This window comes from Acanthopagrus latus, chromosome 19 (assembly GCF_904848185.1).
Source record: "Acanthopagrus latus isolate v.2019 chromosome 19, fAcaLat1.1, whole genome shotgun sequence".
Lineage (NCBI taxonomy): Eukaryota > Metazoa > Chordata > Actinopteri > Spariformes > Sparidae > Acanthopagrus > Acanthopagrus latus.
The window spans coordinates 22,861,046-22,879,483 of record NC_051057.1 but is presented as its reverse complement, the minus strand read 5'-3'; the positions used below and the strand labels follow the sequence as shown (position 1 = coordinate 22,879,483).

Genomic DNA, 18,438 nt, shown 5'->3' with positions numbered 1-18,438 from the left:
TGTGAAGCAGTCAATCGAGTGGTGAAGTAACCTGGAGTTCAGTTAGCATGTTAGCACATTCAAAGAGTTCTTTTTAATTGGTTTTTGGTCAAATGACTGAAATAAGGTGTTTGGTCACCACAGACTGAAGATTCGTTCTTCATTAAATGTCCCACAGTTTCATTCTGAAGCTCTTCATGTGTTAACAACAGTTAGCGGTTGCTAACGAGTGTCTGAATGAGACTACAGAGGTTGTCGGGGACATTAAATGTCCTCACAGCAACACGGAGACTCATCCACTCACTAGTCCGTCTTTACAGGCCACTTTAGTTCCACACTGTTCTAACTCTGACTTTACAACTTGCACATTGATCAGTTTATAGAAAACCTGGATAGTAACTGTGCAGTAAGACTCTTAGTGGTGGAGACGTTTCAGTCATGTGACCGTGATGTTGTCTGTTTGTAGCCTAACGTTAGCTTCTTACTGCTACGCTTCAAATTTTAAATAATCTTTTTGAGAGAACCAGGATGATGCTAACTTCAGGGTTAGCCTACAAAAACACATCCAACATCACTCGATCAGGAGAGACAAATAGTTTATTGATCCTGTTTGAATTGAATATGACGTTTGTGAGTTTAAAATGTCCTTTTCAGAGTAAAAAAAGTCTCAGTTTGATTTAACGATTCTAAAATCTCATGTAGTTTTGTGTTAAAGAACAACATCGTCTGGCTCAACACACGTCACCAACACCGACATGACGTCACATCAGCACAGAACATCACAATAAATAACTGCAGTTCTGTGACAGGAGAGCTGGTTCTGGTTCTGGTTCTGGTTCTGGTTCAGTTCTGTGAGCTGCTGATAAACAGGAGCAGCTCTACGACGTTTAAGTCAGGAAGCGACGTCAGTAACGAGACTGTGTCGTCTTTATCATGACGTTTTCTCACAGTCTGATGTTTAAATTAGTTTGATGACCAAGTGACAATCTCATGTGTGATTCATGACAAAATTCAAACAGGATCGATACTTTATCTGTCTCTCTTTATCCACTACCAGACAAAAGTTTTATGAAATACAGTCCACAGGCAGTGGAGGGAGTTCCTTCTCTTTTATTGTGCTCCTCAACACAAACCTGTCCAGGTAAACATGGTAAACGTTCGGCCTGCATTAGCATTATGCTAAGTCTCTTCCAGGTATACCTGCCGCTGCTTTGTGGTCTACAGGTACAGTGTGTGACGGCTGTTTGTGTTCAGCTCAGTGCGAACGCCTGGTTTTTGTTTTGACGGCGGGTGTGAAACTCTGACTCCGGAGTTAAAAGGAACACAAACGAGTCTACGTGTGTGAAGTCGACTGATCATTTACATATGACTCATCCTAAAAATACCTGCATGTGGAAACTCTCGATGTCAGCGTGAATCTGCTCATCTGCAAACCATCTGCCATCCAGTCAGTCGAGTGACAGACGGTTTCATTATTTCTCCGCACTTCATCAAAATGTGATTTACCATCATTGACTACATCACAGTTTTTAAACTGTGGAGCAAACCACTTTCACCACAGCAGCTTCTAACTGAGCTTAAACCCAATCAAGCTCATCTTGCTCGTCACGGTCAAGAAACAAAACTCACACGAGGTTTTCTTTCATGGTTGACTTTATTTCTATGTATCTGTGACCACATCAGTGCGAAAAACTGTAAGATATAATATGTGTGATTTTTGCATTAAAATGTCTAAAAACAGTAAGTTTTATATTTTGTTGAGTTTGAGTTCTGCAGCCACATTATCCCAAATGTTTCCTCGAGGTGACGCAGGTGACCGAATGAAACGCACCGTCAACTGAAGGAAACATTTGGGATAATGTAAGGTGCATTACAGGGTCGTGTATTCAAGCTGTCTTCACGTTACGTTTCGTTCTCAGAGGAATTGTCAAAAAAGGATTTGCATATTTTCTTCATGTTTTACGCAGCGTCCCATGTCTGTTGGAATCGGGGTCGTGCTCTTGGCAGAAGTGAACTCTGATATTCAGATGAACGAGGGACTAAAATTAGATCTGTTTTGTGTAGAGTACAAACTTGTGGTTTGACAGCTGCTCAAAGCTGATGTTTAAAAGTTGCACTGCAGCAGTCTGAGGTTTTAATTTACAGCAAGGAAGAAAAAAACATTTCACTCATTACTGTTTCTGCAGGTACTGAGAACGGTGGAAATATTTTATTCTAATGGACGTGTTTCTGTTTTTTAAAGAGGCGATCGACTCCTTTCTCACTTCCTGTAAATATGATTTTCACGAACATTTTCACTGTGACTGGAAGTTCATTCTTGCAAACACAAGAAACCAGAATCCTCTGGATACTTTCCCTGATTCTGTGGCTTTGGTTTGCAAAGTTAAAAATACGACTCCAGAAGCTTCAAAGCTCAAAGGAAGTTTATGTGGCCTCAGACGTCTTCTAAGTATCGTTGACTTTAAGGACAGAAACATTACCCACATCCTGTTTCTGTGAGTTTTGTTGGTGCACATTGTTACACGTGCCTCATGTCTTTATTTCACATGCGATGTTTGACCAAACAAGCGCGGAGGGAACAACAAAGACACATGACAAAGCGGAAAAGTCAGCGGTGGGTTTTGAGACTATGCTCATTGGTCTAACCACAGTTTCCACACACAGAAGCAGCTCTGAGCATCTACAGACACACAGCGACGCAGCAGCAGGCCGCTTTCAAACAGCAATCTGATACAGTTACAGGTTACCTGTTAAAGGTGTAGTCAGCGATGTAATCCTAGGAAATACTAAGAATACACAGTTACATTTATATGCATCCTAATTATGTAATACTGTTACCTGTAATCAATTACTCCCTGAGCCTGCTGATATGAAAAATGTAGTCAGCAACATTATTCATGTCTCATAATATTCAACTAATGTAACTTGATTACTTTCTGTTACTTCTGAGCAACATCAAGACCAAACATGCAGATAAAGACAAGAGAAGACGCATCGGACGAGTATATCATGCTTTATTTTGGAAAATTGCAATCCCCTTTTGACTCAATGTACCTGTAATCTAATTACATATTTCTTTCTGTAACTTTGCCAGAATACAGTTACATTTGTATGTATCAGAAGTAACAGTACAAGTGAATTGTATGTATGTATGTATGTACTGTATACTATAGCTCAACCAGACTAGTAACTCAAGCTATAAAGTATAATTGCATTGACAAGGAAGGTAAAGAAAAGAATGCAGAATAAATTAAAATCAGTAATAAGTGCTGTGAGTCAGTTAAGCAGGATGACAAGACGTCTCACCTGTGTGTCTCAACACTCCTCCTCACCTGTGTGTGTGTCTCTAACACTCCTCCTCACCTGTGTGTGTGTCTCTAACACTCCTCCTCACCTGTGTGTGTGTCTCTAACACTCCTCACCTGTGTGTGTGTCTCTAACACTCCTCCTCACCTGTGTGTGTGTCTCTAACACTCCTCCTCACCTGTGTGTGTGTCTCTAACACTCCTCCTCACCTGTGTGTGTGTCTCTAACACTCCTCCTCACCTGTGTGTGTGTCTCTAACACTCCTCCTCACCTGTGTGTGTGTCTCTAACACTCCTCCTCACCTGTGTGTGTGTCTCTAACACTCCTCCTCACCTGTGTGTGTGTGTCTCTAACTCTCCTCCTCATCTGTGTGTGTGTCTCTAACACTCCTCACCTGTGTGTGTGTCTCTAACTCTCCTCCTCACCTGTGTGTGTCTCTAACACTCCTCCTCATCTGTGTGTGTGTCTCTCTAACACTCCTCCTCACCTGTGTGTGTGTCTCTAACACTCCTCCTCACCTGTGTGTGTGTCTCTAACACTCCTCCTCACCTGTGTGTGTGTGTCTCTAACTCTCCTCCTCATCTGTGTGTGTGTCTCTAACACTCCTCACCTGTGTGTGTGTCTCTAACTCTCCTCCTCACCTGTGTGTGTGTCTCTAACTCTCCTCCTTACCTGTGTGTGTGTGTCTCTAACTCTCCTCCTCACCTGTGTGTGTGTGTGTCTCTAACACTCCTCCTCACCTGTGTGTGTGTGTCTCTAACACTCCTCCTCACCTGTGTGTGTGTGTCTCTAACTCTCCTCCTCACCTGTGTGTGTGTGTCTCTAACACTCCTCCTCACCTGTGTGTGTCTCTAACACTCCTCCTCACCTGTGTGTGTCTCTAACTCTCCTCCTCACCTGTGTGTGTCTCTAACTCTCCTCCTCATCTGTGTGTGTGTCTCTAACACTCCTCACCTGTGTGTGTGTCTCTAACACTCCTCCTCACCTGTGTGTGTCTCTAACACTCCTCCTCATCTGTGTGTGTGTCTCTCTAACACTCCTCCTCACCTGTGTGTGTGTCTCTAACACTCCTCCTCACCTGTGTGTGTGTCTCTAACACTCCTCCTCACCTGTGTGTGTGTGTCTCTAACTCTCCTCCTCATCTGTGTGTGTGTCTCTAACACTCCTCACCTGTGTGTGTGTCTCTAACTCTCCTCCTCACCTGTGTGTGTGTCTCTAACTCTCCTCCTTACCTGTGTGTGTGTGTCTCTAACTCTCCTCCTCACCTGTGTGTGTGTGTGTCTCTAACTCTCCTCCTCACCTGTGTGTGTGTGTCTCTAACACTCCTCCTCACCTGTGTGTGTGTGTCTCTAACTCTCCTCCTCACCTGTGTGTGTGTGTCTCTAACACTCCTCCTCACCTGTGTGTGTGTGTCTCTAACTCTCCTCCTCACCTGTGTGTGTGTGTCTCTAACACTCCTCCTCACCTGTGTGTGTCTCTAACACTCCTCCTCACCTGTGTGTGTCTCTAACTCTCCTCCTCACCTGTGTGTGTCTCTAACTCTCCTCCTCACCTGTGTGTGTGTGTCTCTAACACTCCTCCTCACCTGTGTGTGTGTGTCTCTAACTCTCCTCCTCACCTGTGTGGACCCTAGCATGTTTGATCAGTCCTGCCCTGTAGCCGAAGGTCTTCCCGCAGCTCTTGCAGCAGTACGGCTTCTCTCCCGTGTGGGATCTCATGTGCACCTTCAGTCTGCTTCCAAACTGGAAGTCTTTCCCACACAGTTTGCACACGTTCGGCTCGTCGCCCGCGTGCTTCCTCAGGTGTACCTGCAGGGTGGTCTGGTATTTAAAATCTTTCCCACAGACGTCGCATCTGAAAAACGTCTGGCCCGTCAGAGGGTTGTGATGTCTTCTCTGTTCCGGTTCTGAATCTGTGGTTGATCCTGAGTCTGGGTCGTGGTGTTGTCGGCTCTCAGCTACTTGATGGAGCCGCTGGTGGTCCGCCTGTGGTTCTGGTCCACTCTCCTCATCAGCCTCCAGCTTCAGGACGAGCAGCTCCCCCTCCTGCCCGCTGCACAGTTCCTCCTCCTCCTCTTTAATCTCTACAGGCTCCTGGTTCCTCTCCTGGTCACGGAGAGCCTCCTCCTCCTCCTCCTCCTCCTCCTTACAGACAGGTTCCTCTGGGAGCTCCGTCCTGTTTACGTGTCCTTCAGGTTTCCAGACGATGTGCAGCAGTTTGCGCTGACGGTCGATCTCCTCCTCGTACTCGACGATCATCCTTTTAAAAACTCCGAATATTTCCTCAGCGGCAGCAGTCAGCCGCTCGTTCACAAACTCTTTCAAACTGTCAACCGCAGACATCGTTGTTTAATATTTAAAGGCAATAATTTGCTGCCCTTCAGCTGAAATATCTGTTTTCAGCTCGTTCGACACAGAGCAGCTAGCTTAAATGCTACTAGCTGTGTTTTGTTTACAGTGGGAGTTTTTTCAAATAACTTTATTGAGAAACATTCAGATTCACAAACACAGAGATGACCCACATGAAAGGTGTTTACAAAATGAGTCAGTTTTAAATTATGAGGATAAAATAAATAAAGAAAAAAGTGATTCCTTAAGGCAGTGACGTTATAATGAGCAATCTTGCCAGATCTCTCGACAGAATCAAGCAAAAATGCTCTATAAAAACAAGCCCGAAAGTAGCAACTTCTTTCTCTTTATATATTTCCCCTGATCATTTCTTTAAAAACAGAGCGGATCAGTTCATATGATTTGATTGCTTTTAACATTTCTTTTCAATTCACAATTAAATTAATGTCAAGGTTTTAATGTAAAGTACATAATGACAATTCTACACCCAGATTCAGTATCATAATTAAAGGTGCAATATGCAAGAATTAGCCATCTGTTAAATTTGTACAAAAGGGGGTAACTGCTAACTGCTACTAACAGTAGACTTTATTAGCTACTACTCGGTTAGCCATTCATTCGGTGGTCTGAGGGCCCCACTGAAGTGTTTATGTTTACACTGCCAGCACTGGAGCTTTGGACTGAAGGAGGGCTAACTCATTAGCGTGCTAACTTCAGTAGATATCCTTACAACACAATACAGACACATAAGTTCATAACAACTTCATAACTGTTGACAATCGAGTCATTTTTGATAAATTTTAAATTCTTACACACTGCACCATTAATTAACACCATGGTGTCATGTTGAATCCCTGTCTATTATTTTTGCCTCTGTTTTTCTAGATGATCGACCTTGTCAGCTGTTGGTGAATTGTTAACTGTTGTCAACTGAATTATGTAAATAAAGTTTAAGAAAAGAGATTAATCTGGACAAGAAAGGTGGCAAGTGAGTTTCGCCGCCGCTGCGGTACGCCGCGCCGCATCGAAAACGCACCGCTCACATTAAAAATGAATGGGAGACCCGTGGTTCTGTCGCAACGCCTGGTTGGAATCAGACCCGAAGTGCAACGGCTGGCTTATGCCCCGCCCCCTTATCCCTAGTCTTGTATAAGAAGGGTGAGTCATTTTATTTCTCTGACTTTATATATGTATTTGTATGCATTTAACATTTATGTATTTTTTGGTTTGAAACTAAATCGCACCCAATACTTGAACGTATTCTTCTATTTTCTACACAAATCAAATAAACTCGATCGATGTAGATTTAATCGGTTATCTCTCCCCTCTCTCGTAGATGGTTTGGTCCATTCTCATTCGAAGCTCGGAGCGGGAGGAAGTCGCTCTTCTTTAGCCGGTTGTTGTTGATTTTTCTCGAAGAAGGAAAAAAGCTTCACATGTAAATTATGTCTCGTTTAAGATAAAAGGAAGGCGGTCAAACATTTACATACACTTCTGAATAACTTTGCTTAATCTGTTGGTGTCATGAAACGTATAGAAAATTAGGATTGTTAGCTAGTGTTAGCAATATGAGTTAGAGATCCAAGATGGACGTTGTTGTAACATGTTAGTAACTTTGCTTTGACCGCTGATGATGTGCCGTCTCGCTGTTTTACCCTTAAAGAAGCAGGTTCGCTCCACAGGATGGACATGACGACGTGTTTGAAGTCTTTGCTGTTGGCTATCCAGCAGTACAGAGACGGCAGGACAGCACAGAACGCAGCCCAGCTACAGAAACAAGTGGAGGTGAGCTCTGCTGTCTGCCTCATGACAGCTAACAGAGAGAGGTTTGGTTACACAGGTGATGACAGTATCCCAGAGGTTGAACCGTTCATAATCACTCTGCAGTAAACTGGCATCCACTGTGTACAAAATGGGGGATTGTCTGAACAGGACACACATAAATATACAAACAATTAGTTCCATGAGTCCGAAAGTTAGCTAACATGCCCCCTGACACAAACTTGGACTGTATCTTCACCCTCAGAAATGGGACAGTACTGGACAGCAGAATGATTATCTACACACCTGTATTGTTGTTGTGCTGTATTGTTAAGATGCAAAATGTTCCAAGGATGGTTCAAGTTCCTTTAAAGGTGCCGTTAGTAAGAATGTTGGATTTAAACATGTAAAGATAAATCAAAATGTCTAAATTTTAGCTTTTCTCTCTTATTCATTCATTTTAAAGTCTTATACTTATTGTATGTCTGTGTGTCTGTCTACCTGCTACTGTGACAAGTGAATTTCCCCGATGTGGCATGAATAAAAGTCTAAACAACACAGTGAAGAAACAATAGTTTTCGTGCTACGTCAAAGTCGTCTTCCAGTGGTGTGGCAGACATATTTACTGAAGTTAACATGCTAATCATCTCGCCCTGAGCCTGGAACACTGCTTTTTCTCTCTTGCCGGTGATGTAAACACCAAGACTCCCTTATAGTCTGGCTAGCTGCACAGCTTACTAAGCTAACAAGTTAATAGCAGTTACAGTTAGCTGCAGCTGCAGTCCCCAATATCTTGCCTCAGTTGTGTGTACCTACATGTGCATGTTGTGTTTGTGTGTGTTCGCAGGAGGTTTCAAGCCTGAAATGTGACCAGTTGCTGTCCTCAGGTCAGGTTCTGCCCAGTGAGTGTGTGAGTGGGCTGGTGGAGCTGGTTGGAAACCCAAACACCAGCCTGACACTGACGAGCTCCATCATCTCCCTGCTGGCACAGCTAGGTAGAGTGCAGCTTCATACGTACAACATATTCGCACCACATGCACCATAAGATAAATGCTCTGGTGTTTTTGTGTCATTTTATTGCCCTGGTTTGTCACCTGGTTAGCTTTTAGGAAAGCTCCTGACACAAAAAGTTTCACATGCACATAAACAGGATCTCACACAACCATCAAGATGAGAATATTATTATATTGAATGCAAACACACACACAGTGTCACCAGTCATGAGTCTTACAAACACACTTGTTTGCAAAGTTACTTAATTCTCAATGTATAGTGACTTCTCTGACACGCTATAATGAAACAGTGTGAAAGTAGAACACAACTCTGTCAGTGAGTGTGATTCCTGGGGCAGAAAAGTGAATTTCCAGCTTTGTTTTTTCACTTCAGCCTGTGATGATGACAGTCGAGAGACTCTTCACAGCAGCTACAACCTCACCAGCACCCTGGCTTCTGTCATCCACTGCCACCGTGCCACACCAAGAGAACCCCTGGTACTGCAGGTAAGTTTGTTGAAAAGAGCTGCACATGTTAGTTCTCTGTTTTCCAAAAAGAAAATAGATATGTTTGTTCACGCTTGAGCTTACTTTGAGTAATTTTCTGCTCTGTTTATTCAGTGATGGATCGTTTGTCTTACTGTTGTCTTATACGTATCATTCAGTGTTTGCAGGTGCTGCAGAAACTGACTTACAACACTCGCATCTTCCAGTCTACAAACTATATCCATGAGCTCATCACTTTTCTCGTCACCAATATGTAAGAGCCACTTCTCACATCTCAGAGCAGTGAAGCTGAAGTACTGCTGTGTTTGTTTGACATTAAACTAAATGTATTACGTCTGTTTTTTTGCCACAGCCAGTCGCACAATGACGACATCATCATGCCGTGCCTCGGCCTCATGGCTAACCTCTGTCGGGACAACCACTCAGTGCAGAGCCACATAAAGTCTCTGGTGAGTCAGTAAGCTACACAGAATAAGACAAAGAAAGGATCGAATATTTCTGCTAAAATGTCTTCCTGTCCTGGTTGAATGAGACATGCCTCTTTTTATTGAATTTTTCAATTTTTTATGGCTATTTTTAAGGAAAATTTGCACTTTTTTTCTCATTCAAACCATGTAGGAATACATGTTTTGTCCAATGACATAGAAGCCATTGAAATAAAAAGATTAATATAATATATATATATGTACAATGAGCATCCACGTCTTCATCGCGATGCATCTTGGAATCAATACATTTCGCCACCTCGAGTTTTAAATACCTCAGCTTGGTTCTTGTGGGTAAATCGCGTGTTTCTGTATTCATGTAGGAGAACGTAAAGCCGTTCTATCGCACTCTGATCAACTTCCTGGCTCACAACAGTTTGACTGTGGTCGTGTTCACTCTGTCCATACTGGCCAGCCTCACACTGAATGAGAAGGTTGGAGAGAAGGTAGGTGGGAAACACTTTACTGAGATCTGTTCGCATTGATGCACCGTGTGCATGTGGAGGCTCATTTTTTTTCTGCATCTGATCTCCCAGTTGACAACAGATCTTATTTACAGAATTTCCACTTTGCCGTTTCATCTATACTTCTCAAAATTAGTTGGGGATATTTTAGTGTTTCACTTAATTGTTTATTCTGTGATATATCTGATTTTTTGTGTGTTTTTTTTTTTTTTTTTTTTAATTTTGCCCCCCAAATAATAATAATAATTTCACACATTTCATTTGACTTTTATTGCATATCCATGCACATGCACCCATATCCATAGCTACTTTTGAGTTGTGTATTTTGGAATTCTCTGGTAAAACTTCTCTTGACTTTATTTTGCTGTTTCTCTTTTTCTGCTGTTTGTTTATTTCTGTGAGGCACTTTGAGATACTTTATCTGTATGAAAAGCGCCATATAAATAAAGATTGATTGACTGAAAATCTTTTGTCACTTCAGAGTTAGCTCAAACATGCACTAAACTAAGGTATCTGTGCTGCCATTAGCATATTGCAACCCTTTAAATAGACCAGTATTCAAATGTCTCGTTTTCTGGGCTTGAGTGTTAATTATGACAAAATATCTATTTTTAATGTGTGATTTCTTGGTGAGAATTTTTTTTCTTATCTCAACATCACAAACAACGATTTGTTTTCTCTTTCTGTTCCCCTTTTCACTTCAGTTTTTATCAACACTGAAAATAATCTTCATTCTTTCCCATTAGCTCTTTGATGCAAAGAACATCCATCAGACCTTCCAGCTTGTGTTCAACATCATCGTGAATGGTGACGGTACACTGACGAGAAAATACTCTGTTGACCTTTTAGTCGACCTTTTGAAGAACCCCAAGATAGCAGATTACCTCACTAAGTAAGCACACACACACACACACACACACACACACACACACACACACACACACACACACACACACACACATATATGTAAAAATTGGTTTCTAACAGAGACTGCTCAATGTTTTTCATCTAGGCCCCATTGACCTGACTGTGAATTCAATTTATTTATTTATTTATTTTACAATTTCAAGGTATCAGCACTTCTCAGCATGTGTGTCTCAAGTTTTGGGACTGCTGCAGTCAAAAGACCCAGACTCTGCAGCAAAGGTGAGATGAGCTAAACCACACATGTTAAACATTTTTGTGTGTAACTTTACACAACTGTCTGACTGCACTAACACTGAAACCATCACTACAATGTGTCATTTGTGTTCGATAGTTAGAATGATATGTGGTGCATTGAACAGGGGCTCTGCAGCTGCAGTAACCAACAACTTTCTGTGGTGAAAGAGACTGAGTACAGTTATTTTTATTTAATTAGATCTAAGACAGTAGAGCAGTGACAGCATATAAGTGGAAAGACTGAAGGGAAGGAAGTGAACATCCTCCTGCACACCTGATGGCCTAAAACTGGCTCCTAATTATAGGTAATAGTCAGAAAATGACCTGTAGTGCAGGTGCAGTGCAGTGAAATTGTGTTAGCAACAAAAATGTCTTTTTAGTGGTGAATAATCCTGATCACAGTGTCATTATGGTGTGTGTGTGTGTGTGTGTGTGTGTGTGTGTGTGTGTGTGTGTGTGTGTTGTTTGCAGGTGTTGGAGCTTCTCCTGGCCATGTGCAGTGTCTCAGGGCTGCGTTTGCTGCTGTGCGAGGTGGTTTTCAAACCGGCTGCGCCAAAACTCAGAGCTGCAGGCCGCAGACAGGCGGCAGGACTGGACGGCGGGCGCAAAACCGAGCCTGGACTCGCCCTGGTGCAGTGGCTGAGCTCGCCTGTGGAGGGCGCCGAGTCCTGCTCGCTCAAGTCCCTGCAGCTGTTGAATGAGCTGCTGGAGGTACGGCAGACACTGATACACCCTCACACAGCTCACATCTGGTTTTACTGTGCAATGTGAATGTATATCTCTCCTTGGTCACTCAACCCTGCAGTAGTCTTGGGTATTCATTACCTGCAGCTCGGCTCAGTGGTGATGTGAACACAGCACCAGGTTGAACGTACTAATTTTGTCCCTGTTTGTGTAATTAAGGCTGTTGGTTTTTTAACATCTCACTGACAAGCAGCCTGAACATTGTTCAGAGTATCCCAGCTCCTGAAAAACAACATGTCTAATTCAGAAGGTTATTGATCAAGACTTTTTATAAAAGGTGTAAGATCATGTTGATGATCTGCTGCTTTCTCCTGTCTCTGTTCTTCTGGCACCTTCACGATGATGAACAGAACACACAAGGGGAAAAAACAGAAAGTTTGATTCCTCCACTGACAATGTGAATAGAGTTTTCAATGTATCTGCATTGGGAAAAAAAAGAAAACCTGTATATGCTCTAATTTCCAGGTAAAAGTGGGCCGATGGAGGTTTTAGTCAGCTGGTGTGGAGACACAGCTCTGTGTAGTCGAACACTTCAGCAGGAACTTTGATGTTTTTCATTGTCTCTAGCGACACCTTGTGGACAAAAGATGGTGGTGAAGTATAGTAAACTCAGTCGACTGTAGGATTGGTGATTCTGCCAGTATTTTCTCATCTTGCTACATACGGCCTTTGCTCAAGTCCAGAAGGAAAAAAAACAACACTTCAAAGATGACTTAGCCTTCAGCTGCACTTCCAGTCGTAAAATACATCTGTGTAAAGAAGGAGTTGAAACAAACAAGGTGCTTTTACAGTAAAAAAAAAATCATGAGGCCCCCTGCAGCTACTAACATTTGATTTTCTCACTTCTTTATTTCCATGTGTCCTTCCTGCTTTCGGCCCAGGAGGCGCTGGGAGGAGACAGTGTGTCTGACGGGGTGCTGAGCTTCGTAGAAATGTTGCTTCCAGTCCTGTTGGGGCTGCTGAAGGGCCTCGATCCTGCACAGGGAGACGCTCACCTCAGGAAACACTGCCACCGCATCACACACGTCACCGGCCTGCTGCTCGATATCCTTTGACCCGACTGTGCCGCTCTGCTGTCTGTGTGCTTCTCTGTTTGTGTTTGAAGCTTTAACTCTTCCACTCCTCTGCGCTGAGGACTCCACCAGATCCGTAGTGTCCCGTCAGGTGAGCGCTCAGCTCTGCCTCTCGCAGGTTCAGTCCCTCCTCTCCTGTTGTCATAGCAACAGCCCCCTCACCTGCCTCCCTGCCGGCTCTGAGAACGACCTCAGGTGAGGAGAATGCTGTTGGTCTCCTGATAGTCGCCTGCAGACATATTTCACTTAACAGAAGCTTGAGTTGATGTTTATAAAGGAGATTGTAAAACGACAACACAGGTTCACTGCTCAGCCAGATCAGTTGAATCTTTGTGTCTCAGTCAGGTGTTTGCAGAAGCTCTGCTGAAGACTCTGGAGTTAATGAGCAAACTGAGGCAACAGGTGAAAGACATGGAGACCAGCTTCTACAGGATGTTACAGGTACACACACACACACACACACACACACACACACACACACACATCTCTTCATGCTTCCTTTTACTGCTCTGAGTCTGTGTACCTGTTTTTATTTCTCCCTTGTGATGTCTTTTTTCTTTTTGTCTTACCGTCCCTTTTTGCTTTTATTTGTTATTTTTAATCTATTTATTGTCCTTTTATTCTTCTCATTGTTCTTTGTTGATTTTATTATTTTATATGTTTCATTGCATTACTTCTTTTCTCTCACTCTTCTTTGTCTTTTTGCCTCTTTTATCACTTTTACTCATAATAACTCATATTGTCTTTTTTGTGTTCTAACATTTTCTACACTGCCTTCTGGTTTTAATTCTTATTTGTGTTCTGCTGAGGTTTTATTTGTTCCTGCTTTTGTCTTATTGTCAAAGCTCTTTGTAAACTCTGTTTTCAAAGCTGCCATGTTAATCTAGTTCATTTCTCTGTCCCGGTGTTTCAGGACCAGAGGATCGTGACGCCGCTCTCTCTCGCCCTGACGTCCCACCACAGAGAGCGTGTGCAGACTGGACTCGCCCTCTTGTTTGAAGCCACGCCCCTCCCTGACTTCCCCTCGCTGATGTGAGTCGCCTGCTGGAAACAGATTTTTAAGAAGAGCTAAAAAAAACAAATGTGCCTGAGTCTAATGAGAATTTCTCACCTGGCAGAAACACAAATATTTTCTAGCTTTCAGGTTTACTTCCTGGTTATGCAGCTCTCATTATGCACAGTGCTGTACTGCAGTGCTGCAGTACAAACCTCACGTCTGCTGCTGCTGAAATGGATTATGTGAATTGGAGTTTTCCACTCTGAATTAATCAAGTCTTTTTCTCAAGTCTGGGAGAAAGTATCGCCGCCAACAACGCCTACCGCCAGAGAGAGTCTGAGCTGTCCGTCAAACGTGTTGCAGTGCAGGAAGTCCCGCCCCCCAGCGTACTGGACTCTTCCAGCGGTTCCAGTCGGAGCATCCACAGTCTGGTTGAGAAGATACAGAACGGCTTAGAGGTAGAAAGTGTTTCTGTGTGTTGATACTGCAAAGGTCTTTGTTTCACACCGTTGCTTGTTTATTTTCAGCATCACAGACCGTGAAATGCATTTTTTTTTTCTCTGACGTTCTTCTGATGTTGTTTGCAGCTGCAGGAACACGTTAAGGACTCACACGTGTCCGACATCATCAACGTTTATGAACACAAGCTCTCCGCATTCGCGGTGAGTACACTCGTCAGAAGAATCACAGCTGCATGTGAGTGTGGCAGTTACTGAGCTGCTGTTCTTCACTTGAGTCTCTTGAGAATTTTATACGTCTTATAACTTCAATGAACTTCATCTTCGAGAGAAATGTTTTCTTTTTTGGGGGGATGAAACCACATTTATTAGGGTGTAGCTACTTTTTAGATCAAGAACTCATGTTAAACAATAGAATAGTTGTACAGGAAATTAAATCACTTAACAGCACACATTGGTTGAACCATCACATCTCGTCATGTCTCCTCTGTTAGTCGAAGGAGAATCGGCTGCAGGACCTGCTGGAGGCGAAGGCTCTGGCTCTCTCTCAGGCCGACCGCCTGATCGCTCAGTATCGCTTCCAGCGAGCTCAAGCTGAGGCTGAGGTAACATTCACACAGGAGTTACAGGAATACGGCTGAATGCTCTTCTTTTCTAGTATTTTGTTAATATGTCATATAAACCACAGACGCTGTAGAGCTGACTCAGTGTTTCCTGCTGCTGACATGTGATTCTGTTGCAGGCCTGTCAGCTGGGCGCTCTGCTGAAGGAGGCAGAGCGGCGCCGTGAGGACCTGCAGGGTGAGCTGAGCACCCAGGTGCTGGAGGTGGAGCGCTCCAAGGCCGACATGGAGGAGCTGCTGCAGCACAACGCCCGGCTGCAGAAGGACTCGGAGGAGCACCAGGCCCTCAAAGGAGCCTACAACGCCCTGCTCAACAGGTCAGAGGCAGACAGGCTGGAGCTGGGAACAGACACATTTATCTAAATCAGTGTATCTGCAGATCATGAAGAGCGTTAAAAACATTTAATTCAGCTCTTTTCCAAAAAGGCCTCAGATTTAACAACAAATGTACTTTTCTGACAGTTTGAACTTAAAATGAGCAGATTTAAACAGCTTTTCAGGCTTCAGTACGATGATGCGCAGACTCTGTTCAGGTATGTAACAGGTTGATCTCTGCTCAGGTTCAACGAGAGCGAGCGGCTGCTGAAGGAGCTGCAGACGGCTCACATCTCGCTCACCAAACAGAGCGAGTCTCTGAGGAAGAACCACGAGGCGCTACAGCTGCAGCATGAAAAGTAATACTTTGAGGTGTTATTTATCTCTGCATCTTTGTTTTTTTTCACATAGATACAGGTAACACATCAGTCAGCAGCACGCTCTCCAAATTCTGTGTGTGTTTGTCAGGTTGGCGTCGTTGTTGGAGGAGAGAGAGGACGACATCAGGTCTCTCCAGTCAGATCTACAGAAGAAGAACAGAGACATCGCAGGTTGGCTGGACATCTGCTTCGGCTGGCTTGTTAAACTGTGCAAAGCCGTCTTCATTAGTACTTAAGCTGCATTCACACTAACATGTTTTGAGATGTGTAATCTTTGGCTTTGTTTACGCCTTGTGTCCACATGTCTCCAGTGTTACCGACGTCTAAAACTGACAAAAAAACACTGTTGGCTCTGTTTAGTCTAAAAACCTGAGGCTGCGTGGACCCAAAACACGCATCCAACCCAAACCTGCTTCTTTAAACGTTTCGCCTCGTTCCTGCCAGGTCTGCAGGGTGAACTGAGAGCGGAGGAGGAGAAGGCGAAGGAAAAGGATCAAGAGAAGAGAGAACTGGAGGAGACGGTGGATGTTTTAAGGAAGGAGCTGAACAAGACGGAGCAGGCGAGGAAGGACGCCAGCATCAAGGTAAAGAAGAGGAGACCACAAACCCTAAAAGAACATGAAACGCTGCATCAGATGTTATAATTTAGTCCGGAACCACATACAGGTTATTTATTTGTATCTATCTGCCATCTGTCTACTTGTTAGTGTGTGATGTGAACTAGTAACTAAAGCTGTCAGACAGATGAGCAGAAGGAGAAAAACAATATTTGCCTCTGAGATCAGAGGAGTGGAAGAATAAAGTACCACACATCGGTACTTACTGACAGTTTTTGGGTAAATGTATTAAGTTACATTCAAAGTTTCCTCAGGTTTGGACTTTAAATGTCAGACGTTCAGTCTGATGTAGATATTTAGATAAATACAATCTAATTTTCTTTTTAAGTTAATTTTCTTTTTATAAACCATTAATAATTTTTGAAAAATCATGATTATTTTTATTTCTTGTAATTATTATTTTATAAAAAAATGTTTTTTTTTTAATTTTATTTATTCATGTTTTGATAAATCATCTTTTTTCTTTTTTAATTAGAAGTCTTATTTATTTTTAAAAGTATTAATTCATTCAAATTTTATTTATTATTATTTACTATTTCATTTTTTGTATTATTATTCATCATTTTTGGGGGGTTAATTTTTGTCTTATTAATTTTAAAATTAAGTCATTTTTCCCCAATTTCATTTATACATTTTTGATGAATCATTTTTTTTCTTTTTTAATGAACTTTTTAATAAAATGTGTAAATTATTTTTTTATTTATAGTATTAATTCATTTTAAAATTCAAAATCAAATCTTTATTCTATTATAATTTATTAATTTATTCTTTGTTCATTATTACTGTTTCATTTTTTTAAGTAATTTATTTTGTATTTAATTGACATTTGATAAATCCTAGTGTGTGGCGGCGCTGTAGGGATTAGAAGCTCTGACCCTGTGGATGTTCTCTCGTCCAGGCGTCGTCTCTGGAGCTGCAGAAGAGTCAGCTGGAGGTGAAGCTGAAGCAGAAGGAGGACGAGCTGAACAAACACTCTGCGATGATCTCGATGATCCACAGCCTCAGCAGCGGCAAGATGAAGAGTGACGTCAACCTGTCGCTCTGATTAACGGCTCAGATGAGTCACGAGGACGATGGATAGATAAATTAAACCTTTATGGACCATGATTTTAATGTTTTAAACTCCCCAGAAGTTTTTTAACACCTAATAAAACAAGCTTAATGAAACATACTAAACTAAACTTGTATTTTTAGAGTCCAGTCATAATGAAATGTGTGTGTGTGTGTCCGTGTTTTTGTCGTTTGGTAAATAAATGATGGATCTGTAGAAAGTCTAAATATATATGTGCATGTGTCTTGAATAGTGAGTCAGAGCCGATGTTATACAGTTTTGTTGGCATTCTTGGAAATGCACGTGTTGCTCGTAGTGTCAAAACCTCGAAACTGATCCGATTTAATCTCATTTGATGCAATTTTGTACAGAGGAAATCTGAGAAAACGCTCAGGACAGAGTTACAGTAAGGAAACTCCAACAACGAGCTGAATTGTTCATTTCTAAATGTTCTCCTGCGGAAATAATTTGTGGAGAAGAAAATGACGGCAGCAGCAACTTCGATCAGGGTCAGTGTGGAACTTCAAAATGTTGTTATATATTATGTTGAGTTGTGTTTATGCCTCGTTTGGTCGCTGTAACTTCCAGGAGAGTCAGAAACCCTGATCGATTTTCTTCTGCAGTGACTTTGATAGAAAATGTTTCCCCTCACGTTTCTTACACACAAGTGTTTATCGACCACAAACGGTCTGAATACTTTTACTGCATATTCACCATAAAGTAGAGGTCGACCTCTGAGTCAGCTCAGCACTCAGCAGAGACTCTGGTTCTGGTTCTGGTTCTGGTTCTCTGTCTCTGAAACTCCCGCTGTTTATTCCTCCAGAAGGCAAAAAAAAACTACAGCTTTGTTTTGAGAATAAAAGATGATTAGATGATGCTGAAGATGCTTCCTGGATTCTGCAGGCTCCACTTGAGCAGGTGAGTGATGAGATGCATGTTTTACACCTTATTATAAGTGAAATACTTGAAGTGCATTGACAATAAATCAACATGTCTATGATCAATACAGTTGTATCTTCATCTATGATTATAATGTATTTGTTTAATATATTGTGTACTTTCAGAATCTGCAAAGAAACTGTTAACTTAAGTTCTCAAAGTGTTAAAAAGTGGAGTTAAAGTGTGAAGTGGAAGTGTAGTAGATGCATCTCAAGTGCAAAGCTTGAGTAAATGTACTT

The 18,438-nt window shown here is 42.3% G+C and overlaps 1 protein-coding gene across 3 annotated transcripts; it reads left to right on the top strand.

The window, feature by feature from the left end:
• The first annotated feature begins 6,959 nt into the window (after positions 1-6,959).
• cip2a (cellular inhibitor of PP2A) lies at positions 6,960-17,487 on the top strand. 3 transcript variants are annotated; one of them, XM_037080040.1, is made up of 22 exons: positions 6,960-7,076; positions 7,297-7,418; positions 8,242-8,389; positions 8,781-8,893; positions 9,052-9,146; positions 9,246-9,342; positions 9,702-9,824; positions 10,589-10,734; positions 10,913-10,988; positions 11,475-11,714; positions 12,629-12,791; positions 12,868-13,015; positions 13,162-13,261; positions 13,734-13,852; positions 14,107-14,275; positions 14,405-14,479; positions 14,770-14,880; positions 15,018-15,214; positions 15,458-15,571; positions 15,681-15,763; positions 16,037-16,176; positions 17,108-17,487. In XM_037080040.1, the coding sequence occupies exons 2-22, from the start codon at positions 7,317-7,319 to the stop codon at positions 17,252-17,254; spliced, it is 2,706 nt and encodes a 901-aa protein (XP_036935935.1). In that variant the 5' UTR covers positions 6,960-7,076; positions 7,297-7,316; the 3' UTR covers positions 17,255-17,487. The 3 variants fall into 3 exon arrangements, with proteins under 3 accessions (XP_036935935.1, XP_036935937.1, XP_036935938.1); XM_037080042.1 differs by having other exon boundaries at positions 6,969-7,071; XM_037080043.1 differs by having other exon boundaries at positions 6,992-7,076; positions 7,316-7,418.
• The last annotated feature ends 951 nt before the right edge of the window (positions 17,488-18,438 follow it).

What these genes read in the sequence shown, in the direction of transcription:
- cip2a (XM_037080040.1), top strand. Translation starts at nt 7,317, where the DNA reads ATGGACATGACGACGTGTTTGAAGTCTTTGCTGTTGGCTATCCAGCAG. An exon ending in CTCCCTGCTGGCACAGCTAG is followed by an intron (nt 8,390 to 8,780) that starts GTAGAGTGCAGC and finishes TTTTCACTTCAG; the next exon opens with CCTGTGATGATGACAGTCGA. An exon ending in ATAGCAGATTACCTCACTAA is followed by an intron (nt 10,735 to 10,912) that starts GTAAGCACACAC and finishes TACAATTTCAAG; the next exon opens with GTATCAGCACTTCTCAGCAT.